Here is a 10,901-nt window from a genome sequence, read left to right as displayed (position 1 = left end):
CCTGAGCCAGGAGCGGGGCGCTCATGACCGCGGCCGGTCCCGGCAGCCCGCCCACCGCCCCTGGCCGCAGCGCCAGCGCCAGCTCCACCAATCCTCTGAGTGCGGCCGCGCGCTCCTCCAGCGGCCCGGAGCAGCCCAGCACCGCCAGCGCGCCCGCTAGCGCCAGAGTCTCGTGCCTGCAGAGGCGGAGGGCACGGGGCTGCGGGCGGTGGGGAGGTTGGTAATGCGGGGGTGAGGGCTGGGAAGGGGAGATGTTTGCAGATCAGGGGAGCAGGGGGATCGACCCCCAGCCCAAGTTTCCGGCGGCTCTCTCACCTCTCCAGCAGCTCCAGTCTCAAGCGATGCCCGTGGGGAAGTGTGAGCAGCTCCAGGCCAGAGGCGACCCCCATGGCACCCCTCTGAGCCTTGGTCACCCCCAGAAGGCCTGCAGCCTGCGGGAGGGGAGCAGAGTGCAAGTGCTACCGGTGCGAGGAGGCCTGAGCCTCCTGCTGGGAGCAAGGGACCTGACAGGTGACCTACCTGGCAGTCTGCCAGTAGCAGGTGGAAGGCGGTGCTCCTGGGATGGTGCTCCAGAAATAGACCGCGGAGGGTACTCAGCACTTCGGGCTCCAGGGGCCGGTTCTGGGGCCCCAGCAGACGGGAGGGGTTGAAAGGAGGGCAGAAAGAGACCTCCGCCTGTGGCCTTGCAAAACATCCGTTCTCCTCTTCCTCCTCGACCTCCCACCACTGGCCCTGTGGCTCTGAGCACCTTTGGGCGGCGGGTGTTCCCCGGGCACCGGGCACTCGGGGCACCAGCTCACAGTATGTTGGGGAGCATGCAGAGACGTCGGGCAGGGCCAGCGAGGGTGTCCGGGGGGGTTTAGTTGGCGCCTTGGCATGCAGTTGTCCATCAGAGGCCCTGAGACCTTCGGCAGCGGTCCCCAGGGCAGCTGGGGGCTTCAGCAACACGGGCTCACTGCCCGTGCGGGGCAGGTCAGATACAGGCACAGTGGAGGGTCCTGGAGAATCACAGGAGAGGGGGGCGATGGGGGTGCACGGGGGAGATAGCTGGGACTTCCTGGGCTCCCACCCTCCCCAATCCTGGCTCATTCCACCAGACCCAGGGCATCCCCAACCACCCCAGTGCAGCTCAGAACTTCAACGATTTCACCAGGGAAAGGCTACGTGTTTGCCAGTGAGCTGAAAAGGGCCTTTTGTGAATGCTCAACATTCCGTTTGAAAATCTGACTTTCGGGGACTGGCAGGTGGCATGGTGGCTAAGGGCACTGGACTCCCACATGGGTGACTGAGGCTCGAGTCCTGGACTCGGCGGCTTGCTTTCTTGCTTTTCCTCGCTCTCTCTCTCCCTCTCTGGTTAAATTACAATAAATTAAATTAAATTATTGTAAAAATATTTTAAAAATAAAATCAGACTTTTTTTTTTTGGCTCCTCATGGTAGGAGAAAAGCCCCTTGCCACTGGAGCCCAAGCTCCCTCTCCTCCTCTCCCCTTGTTCTCAAGGACTCACCAGTGCTCATCTCTTTTTGGCTGAATGAACAGTTCAAACTCTTATTCCAGCCTCAGGACCTTAGCCCTGGCTGCCCCGTCAGCCTGGGCCACTCACACCGCTGAGCGGCACTGTTCCCCCCTCCCTTCTTTAAACCTTCTCAGTGGCGCCCTTCCTGACTACTGTTTAAAGTCACAGGGCCAGCAGGTGGCATGGGGAAGGCGCTGGGTCCCACATGGCCGATCCTGTGGTTTGAATCCCAGACCGGAGACTTGAAAAACACACCAGGAATGTGTGTGTGCATGCGTGTGTGTGTGTGTGTGTGTGTGTGTGTGTGTGTATGCTTGTGCATGCTCAAAATCCCAAGAGAAGAAATGGAGAAGGGATTGACCATCCCCCCTGGGGGGTGCTTTTCCACTTTCCTTCTCTCTCTCTCTCTCTCTCTCTCTCTCTCTCTCGAGAGCATGCACTCCTTGGCAAAAAGTAAACACATAATAAATACAATTTTAAAGAAAACATTGTAAAATCCATCTCCAGCCTTCTACTCCCAATCTCTTTCACACTGTTCTACTTTAATTTTTATCCCCAAACACACACAGTGGATTTACTTTTGTGGTTTGTGGTCACTATCTTCTTTTTCTTCTTCTTTTTTTTTTATATATATATAGATTTTTGCTATAGGGCACTTGTGCTCGCCAGAGAGACAGAAAGCGAGAAATCACCACCCCCCCCCCAGGGGGGATGGCCACACCACAATTCCCTTTCCTCCATTCTCCTCTCAGGATCTTGGGCATGCACACACACGCGCCTGGTGTGAGTTTAAGCTACCGGGTCTGGGACTCGAACAGCTGTTGACTACGTGGGAGACCAGTGATGTAACCATTATGCCATCTGCTGGTCCCACATGGTCACTGTCTTCTAATAGAATGTTGCCTCTGGTAGGGCAGGGATCTTTGTCTCTTTCCTTCTTTTATTCTTTCTTTCTTTCTTTCTTTCTTTTTTTTTTTTGCTAGAGGATACATGTGCTCACCAGAGAGGGAGGGAGAGGGAGAAAGCACCCCCTGCCCCGTGGGGCATGACCACACCACAATCCATTCTCCTCCATTTCTCCCTCCTGTAGGGAGTTTATGCACACAGTCCCTGGGCCCCACCAGAGCCAGGACTTGAACTGCATGGTCAGCCATGTGGGATCTGGCGGTTCCCTTAACTGCACGGCTTTCTGCTTTCTGTTCTCTGGTGCATCCCAGCACTCACTGCAGAGCCTGGTCTGCAGTGTGGGATGCTGGGAGGGCAGGGCAAACAGGGCATGGGGGGCTCAAGGGGGGTCCTTCTTTAAGTACGATTGTCAGGGTCAATTGCTTTGGGGAACTGACGCTGGATGAGAAGAAGCCAGTGAGGAAATGATCAGGGGAATGAGAATACTCCCACTAACCGTGAGAATGGCAAGTGCCAAGTTCCCGAGGCAGGAATAAATCTAGAAGGGTCTAGCAACTAAAAGGAGGACCGTGGGACTGTGCAAATCACAGAGGGGTATGGGCTCGGGGTTGGAGCAGCTCGTATGGCGTCTTGGAACAATTGTAAACACACATTTTAAAGCGCTACAGACTTCCTGTTTTTGTTTGTTTTGTTTTGTTTTGCTGCTGTAGGGTGCATGCACTCATCAGAGAGAGAGAGAGAGGGAGAAAGAAGTGAGGAATCATCCCTACATCCGAGGAGGACGGCCATGCCACAATCCCTTCTTCTCCGCCCTCCTTTCAGGATTGTGGGCATGCATGCATATGTGCCTGGTGTGATTTTCAAGCCACCAGGTTTGGGATTTGAATTGCAGAGACAGCCATGCAGGATCCAGCGCCTTAACCACCATGCCACCTTCTGGCTCCTTTCTGTGTGTTTTTATCTTATTTATTTTAAAGCATTATTTATTTTTTATTTCGTTGTATTTATTATTATTGTTATTATTTTTAAAATTTGCTATAAGGTACATGCACTCACCAGGTTCCCTTAACTGCACGGCTTTCTGCTTTCTGTTCTCTGGTGCATCCCAGCACTCACTGCAGAGCCTGGTCTGCAGTGTGGGATGCTGGGAGGGCAGGGCAAACAGGGCATGGGGGGCTCAAGGGGGGTCCTTCTTTAAGTACGATTGTCAGGGTCAATTGCTTTGGGGAACTGACGCTGGATGAGAAGAAGCCAGTGAGGAAATGATCAGGGGAATGAGAATACTCCCACTAACCGTGAGAATGGCAAGTGCCAAGTTCCCGAGGCAGGAATAAATCTAGAAGGGTCTAGCAACTAAAAGGAGGACCGTGGGACTGTGCAAATCACAGAGGGGTATGGGCTCGGGGTTGGAGCAGCTCGTATGGCGTCTTGGAACAATTGTAAACACACATTTTAAAGCGCTACAGACTTCCTGTTTTTGTTTGTTTTGTTTTGTTTTGCTGCTGTAGGGTGCATGCACTCATCAGAGAGAGAGAGAGAGGGAGAAAGAAGTGAGGAATCATCCCTACATCCGAGGAGGACGGCCATGCCACAATCCCTTCTTCTCCGCCCTCCTTTCAGGATTGTGGGCATGCATGCATATGTGCCTGGTGTGATTTTCAAGCCACCAGGTTTGGGATTTGAATTGCAGAGACAGCCATGCAGGATCCAGCGCCTTAACCACCATGCCACCTTCTGGCTCCTTTCTGTGTGTTTTTATCTTATTTATTTTAAAGCATTATTTATTTTTTATTTCGTTGTATTTATTATTATTGTTATTATTTTTAAAATTTGCTATAAGGTACATGCACTCACCAGAAAGACACACACACACACACACACACACACACACAGAGGGAAAGTAAGAAAGCAAGCCACCAGGTCTGGGACTTGAACTGCAGTCAGCTATGTGAGAATCCAGTGCTTTACCCACCATGTCACTTGCTGGCCCTTTCCATGTGTGTTTTTAAATCACCATGATGACATTGAGAGCTCTATCACCCCCATCTTCCAGAGCAAGAATCTAAGCACCAAGAGGTTCAATCCCGTGCTCAGGATCACCCAGGCAGTGCTGGCAAGCCAGTCCCACCACACAATCCTGGTGGACCTCACCTGGTCCAGAGTGGTCTTCTCTCGACTGTCCCATGTGCTCCAAATCTGCAGGGTGACTGTTACTCCACTTCCTAGCCCTGGGGGACAGACACAGCAGAGACATATCAGGGTGGCTCCCACCACTGCTCAGAAAATCCTATTTGCCATCATTCTGTATCAGTGAATTCCAACTAACCAAGGTGATCTACTTCCAGGGAATAAGAAGCAAGATGCAGAGACATTTCAAATTATCACAACTACCAGGGGAGAGAGGGCAGGCTTCTAGGCATATCTAGTAGACAGAGACCAGGGGCATAGACCAGTATCTTCTATGGTTTGGATCATGGTTTGTCTCCCAAAGATTCATGTTCTGGCAACTTGGTCCCCAGTGTAATGGCTTTAGAAAGCAGTGAGAGCTTTAAAAGGTGGGGTTTAATTGGAAGGTAGCATCCAACTGGCTGGGGGCATGGGAGGGACAGCGGAGGAAGTGGAGAATTCTGCTTCCCCTCTGCACCCCACCGCCTTCTCTTCTGTCTCTTAGGGCTGAGCTATGACGTAGCACTGGAGGCTAGCCTGATTGGTGCCTTTGCACCTTCCAGCTGCCAGAATCATGAATCAAATAAACCTCTATTCTTTATAAATAAAACTTTTATTCTCGATAAATCACCCTCACTTGGGTATTTCAGTGTTGCAATGCGAGAATAAACTATGACTGTATATTGTGATAACTCCCCCGTGACCCAAGGTTACAGCGTTTGTCAGACGTCGATGGCGCCAAGGCAGAGAGACTGGGAAGTGTTAGGGGTTGTCAAGGAAGCAGAGAGACTGTGAGTACCTGAGAGGCTCGGTCTGAGGTGGGCTGTCCGTGAGGGCGTCCTCGCTGAAGCTACGTCTCAGAGCTCCCTGCCGAGTCACAGGCCTGGAGGCCACAGCCCCGGTGGCCTGCGACAGTGGCCGCCGGCCAGTCACATAGCTGTGAACCAGGGCAGGCATGCTGGGAAATTGCTCATCCTCCAGCTGAAAGACGGCGGTGGGTCGGCCTGGCCGGGGACGCAGGGCCACACGGAACACCTCGAAATGTAGGGCTGAGCCCCTCCAATGGCAGGAAATCACAGGGCAGCCCCCATGGGACCCAGAGGCACGAACCAGAAAGTCACCGTCTTGCTGCAGAAGAGCTTCAGCCTTCTGAAGATGGAAAACAGGGAGTATGGGAAGATACCCAAACTAATAGTTAAAAGCAGCTCCCTCCCCATCATCCCCCACCCGAGAAAGCCAACCCAATGGCTGGCAGGTGGCGGGGTGGTTAAATGCGCTGGACTCCTACATGGCCAACTGTAGTTCAAGTCCTGGACCTGGTGGCTTGCTCTCTCACTTTTCCTCTCTTTCTCTCTCTCTCTGTCCCCTTCTGGTCAAATCAAAATAAGTAAATAAATTAATAAATAAAGTTAAATAAAAGAATTCATAAAAAAGGAAAAGAAAGAAAGCCAACCCAACTAACTCTGTGGCAGGAAGCCACTCTGGTAGTTTTGCATCAAACCATTTCCTTTTCCTGTGGGTATGTATCAGGACTACGTTTCCCATGCTCCTTTGCAGTTAGGGTTATCACATGACAAGATGCACTTTCTATCTCTCTGTCTCTCTCTGTTTCTCCAGATGTGCCCTATACCAAAAATCTCTCAAAAAACAAAGAGTTACTATAACTAGGGGCCAGCAGGGGTCATAGTAGTTAATGCGCTGGACTCCTACATGGCCAACTGTAGTTCAAGTCCTGGACCTGGTGGCTTGCTCTCTCACTTTTCCTCTCTTTCTCTCTCTCTCTGTCCCCTTCTGGTCAAATCAAAATAAGTAAATAAATTAATAAATAAAGTTAAATAAAAGAATTCATAAAAAAGGAAAAGAAAGAAAGCCAACCCAACTAACTCTGTGGCAGGAAGCCACTCTGGTAGTTTTGCATCAAACCATTTCCTTTTCCTGTGGGTATGTATCAGGACTACGTTTCCCATGCTCCTTTGCAGTTAGGGTTATCACATGACAAGATGTCACTATCTTCAGTGTCACCCCAAAGAAAGCAATAGTTTAAATGTAAGAAGTGTCATTGCCCGGTTCCCCTTACCCCGGGAGACCTGGGTCTGTTGAAACCTGTCCCTCATCAGCATCCAGGAGCCCCCTGCTGGTCAAGAGTGGGAAAGGCCCCCCCACCATGTGGTGCTGGGACCCTGCAGGACCTAGTACCTGTCGGGACAGGGGGCCGTGGTACCAGGGTTGGCTGGCAAGGTCCTCTCCATTCGGTGGCACCTGCATGGAGTTTCTGGAGGCAGAGGGGACCGGGGCTGAGCTCTGAGCTTTCGACAGGCCTCAGTTTTCCAGGTCTGCAAAATGGGAAGAGTTAGTCTCACTTCCTGAGTGACTGGTCAGCTTCTTCCACGCTCTTAGTTTCGGAGACAGAAGCCCACATTCTTGTTTTGTTTTGTTTTGTTTTTTTCTAAGAGAGATTTTTGCAGTAGGATGCATACACTCGCTGGAGAGTCAGAGGGAGACAGAGAGACAAAAAGTGAGACATCACCCTCCTCCCAAGGAGGATGGCCATGACACAATCCCTTCTCCTCTAGTCTCCTCTCGGGATTTTGGGCACCCACGCCCATGTGCCTGGTGTGTTTTAAGCCGCCAGGTCTGGGACTCGAACCGCAGTCAACTATGTGGGAGTCCAGCGACATAGCCATTACGCTAACTGCTGGTTCCCTATTTTTAAAGAATTATTTTATTTAACTATTTATTTATTTATTTAAATTTGACCAGAGAGGGACAGAGCAGAGAGAGAAAGAAGGAAAGTGAGAAAGCAAGCCATGAGGTCCAGGACTCGAACCATGGTCAGCCATGTGGGAATCCAGTGCCCTCAACCACCACGCCACCTGCCAACCCCATCTATCGAACTTTAAAATGCAACTCTGTGGTTGTATCCATATGGAAAGGGATTTAAAAATGTTCGTGAAAAAATGAGATTTAAGTATGAGTTTAGGGCCAGAAAGTGGCATCAAGGTTAAGGCAGCTGGATCCTACCTGGCCAACTCCGTGGTTTGAATCCTGGATCTGGTGGTTTGAAAACCAGCATGGAGAATGGAGGAGAATGGAGGAGAATGGAGGAGAAGGGACTGCAGCGTGGACATTCCCCCTGGCGGGGGTGTCTGTGTGTGATTTCTCACTTTCCCTCTCTCTTTGAGTGCATGTGCCCTAGAACAAAATAAATTGTAAAGAAAGTACACATTTATTTATTTGAAAGGAGCTGGCTCCCACAGAGTAACCATGGTTTGAAGTCTGACCCCAGCAGCTTGGAGAGCAGGCTGATCCCAATGAGACAGGGAAATGACAGCGGCATAAACAGTTCCCACCGGGGCTGTTTCTCTCTCTCTCTCCCTGATGAGCACATGTGCCATCTGGCAATTGAAAAATTGTTTGGAGCCAGCAGGTGGCATGGTGATTGGTGAGCTAGACTTCCATGTGGCCGACTGCAGTTCAAGTCCCGGATCTGGCAACTTGCTTTCTCACTCTCCCCACCCCTGGTGGAGCACGTGTGCTCTCGAGTTTTAAAATAATAAAAATAAATAAATAATTCTTGTAAACAATTGTTTTAAAGTATCAGTGTAGGGCCAGCTCATCGTATGGTTGTTAAGGCAGCTGGATCCCACATGGTCAATTAGGCAGTTTGAGTCCCAGAGCAGGCAGTTTGAAAAACATGGCAGGTGTATGTGTGTGTCCAAAATCCGGAGAGGAGGGAGGGATGGAGGAGAAGGGATGGCAGTGCTCATGGGGTGCTTTCTCACTTTCTCTGTCTCTCTGTCTCTCTTTGGCTAGAGCATGCACCCTCTGGCAAATTAAAAGAAACAGAAGAGTATCCATGTATTGGCTAGCTGCTGTGATGTAGCAATGACTCATGGGAAGGTCCTAGGTTCAAGTCCTGGGGTGTCTTGTTTTGCTGGGCATGTGTGTACTCCCAATTCTGGCTCGTTGAGGCTGGGAGTAGCCCGAAAACAAACAAACAAACAAACAAAAAAACCTGTTGGGGAGGTCTCTAGTTCATGGACAGTGAATAAATAAATAAACTTTTTAAAAATGTGTGCATCGGGCCAGCAGGTGGCACAGTGGTTAAGGCTGCTGGACTCTCACATGGCTGACCGTGGTTCGAGTCTTGGACTTGGCAATCTGCTTTCTCACTTTCCTCCTCCCTCTATCTCTCTCTGGTCAACTTCAAAAAATAAAAATAAAATAAAAATAATGACAATGAATAAAATTTTAAAAAGGTATGCACTTAGGACCGATCCTGTAGCCTAATAGTTAAGGGAGCTGGATCCTATATGACCAACTATGGTTCAAATCCCAGCCCTGGTGGCTTGAAACACATACTGGATGCATGCATGTGCATGCCCCACACCCAGAAAGGGCGAGGAAATGCCGGAGAGATTGTGGTATTGCTGGCTACACCTCACTGGGATTCTCAAGATGCAAGAAAAATCGAACTCATACATGGTTTAAAATGTCAAACCATGTCTTTTTCTTTTCTTCTTTTTTAAATCCTTCATTCTTTATTTTATCTTATTATTTAAAAAAATGTTTATTTAAGGGCCGGGAGGTGGCGTGGTGGTTAAGGGTGCTGGATTCCCACATGGCTGACCATGGTTCGGGTCCTAGACCACTCCCCCACACTCTATCCCACTCTGGTCAAATTAAAAATAAATAAATTAAGTAAATAAAGTTGGGACCAGCAGGTGGCATGGTGGTTGGGGGTACTGAACTCCCACATGGCTGACTGTGGCTCGAGTCTCGGACCTGGCGGCTTGCTTTCTCACTTTTCCTCTCTTTCTCTCTCACTCTGTCCCTCTCTGGACAAATGAAAATAAATAAAACAAAATAAAGTTAAATAAAATAATTCTAAAAAACAAAAAATATCTTTAAAAATAAAGTTAAATAAAATAATTCTTTAAAAAGTGTTTATTTAATTTTATTTATTATTATTATGGTTTTTAAAAACTTGCTCTAGGACATGTGTGCACACCAGAGAGAGACACAGAGAGAGAGAAAGAGAAAGTGAGAAAGCCAGTCACCAGGTCTGGGACTCAAACCATCATCGGCCATGTGGGAGTCCAGCACCTTAACCACCACGCCACTTACTGGCCCTTTCCTTGTTTATTTAATTTTTCAGGATTTCGTCAGAGAGCACGTGCGCTCACCGGAGAGAGACAGAGAGAGGAAAAGTAGTAACCACGCCTTGCCCCCCACCCCGTGGGGATGGCGACGCCACAATCCTTTTTCTCCATTTCTTCTTGGGATTTTGGACACGCACGCACACACGTGACTTCCTAGCAGCCGGGTTTGTGACTCGAACTGCGCTTGGCCACGTGGGAATCTGGTATCCCAACCACCATGCCACCTGCTGCCCTCCCCACCTTTTTTTTTAACATATGTACTTTTTCATTTTTTTTGAGAGGTTTTCGCCATAGGGCGCGTGCGCTCGCCAGACAGACAGAGAGAGACATAGAGACAGAAAGCGAGAAATCACCTCCCCCAGGGGGATGGTCACGCCGCAATCCCTTCTCCTCCATTCTCCTCTTGGGATCTTGGGCATGCACGCACATGCGCCCGGCATGAGTTTTAAGCCACCGGGTCCGGGACGCGAACCGCGGTCGACTACGTGGGAGTCCAGCGACATAGCCGTTACGCTAACTGCTGGTTCCCTCTGTTGCTATCTTCTCGCCTCACCTCACCTCCCAGCTGGGACTACATGGTCTCACTGTTGCCCAGGCCAGCCTCGAACTCATGACCCTCCTGCTTCCGCTGCCTGAGTCACTGGGCTTGCTGATGCGCCCCAAGATGCCCAGCCTTCAGGTGGAACCAGAATCCACGATGGACCTTCTATGTAGCCCCAGCCTGGGGACACTGTGACTGGGCATCTGTCTTAGACATTTTGATCACCTGATAGGCCTCAGGGCCAGGGTGTCTCAAGGAGGGAAGTCTGCTGGGAAGTGCACAGGGATCCCTTCCCCCTGAGTCAGCTAGGCTGAGAGCCTAGCAGGAAGTTCCCAGGCAGCCACAGGGGCGGGGAGCTGGGGGCGGGGAAGCTGGCTCTGGGCACCGCATACCTGAACCCAGGTGTGTCTTCAGAAGGCCTGGCCAAAGGCCAAAGGCCATGCACTTCCTGTTTGTCAGCTCAGCTGGCCCTGCCTGGGTCTCCTAGCCCCGAGCTCCTCATGCCCCTTAGCGGGGGTGTGTGTGGGCACAGCAAGGTTCTGGTTGGTTCAAGGAGCTCAGGGGTGGGCTCGGGTGAGCCAAAGCCCAGCCACGTCTCTGAGTCCTTTGG

At 50.5% G+C, this 10,901-nt stretch overlaps 1 protein-coding gene across 1 annotated transcript in view; it reads right to left on the bottom strand.

The window, feature by feature from the left end:
* Positions 1 to 10,901, bottom strand: part of SH2D3A (SH2 domain containing 3A) — a 16,743-nt gene that overhangs the window by 4,307 nt on the left and 1,535 nt on the right. Inside the window, exons 2-7 of the mRNA XM_006170234.3 lie at positions 6,785 to 6,921; positions 5,388 to 5,737; positions 4,574 to 4,650; positions 520 to 998; positions 316 to 431; positions 80 to 176 (exon numbers count right to left, since the gene is read on the bottom strand). Of these exons, the coding sequence (XP_006170296.1) occupies positions 80 to 176; positions 316 to 431; positions 520 to 998; positions 4,574 to 4,650; positions 5,388 to 5,737; positions 6,785 to 6,853 (1,188 nt within the window). The 5' untranslated portion in view covers positions 6,854 to 6,921. The remainder of the gene's footprint in view (positions 1 to 79; positions 177 to 315; positions 432 to 519; positions 999 to 4,573; positions 4,651 to 5,387; positions 5,738 to 6,784; positions 6,922 to 10,901) is intronic.

Source organism: Tupaia chinensis, unplaced genomic scaffold, assembly GCF_000334495.1.
Source record: "Tupaia chinensis unplaced genomic scaffold, TupChi_1.0 Scaffold148210_1, whole genome shotgun sequence".
Classification (NCBI taxonomy): domain Eukaryota; kingdom Metazoa; phylum Chordata; class Mammalia; order Scandentia; family Tupaiidae; genus Tupaia; species Tupaia belangeri.
The sequence above is the reverse complement of the archived record's forward strand: the minus strand, read 5'-3'. Positions and strand labels throughout refer to the sequence as shown.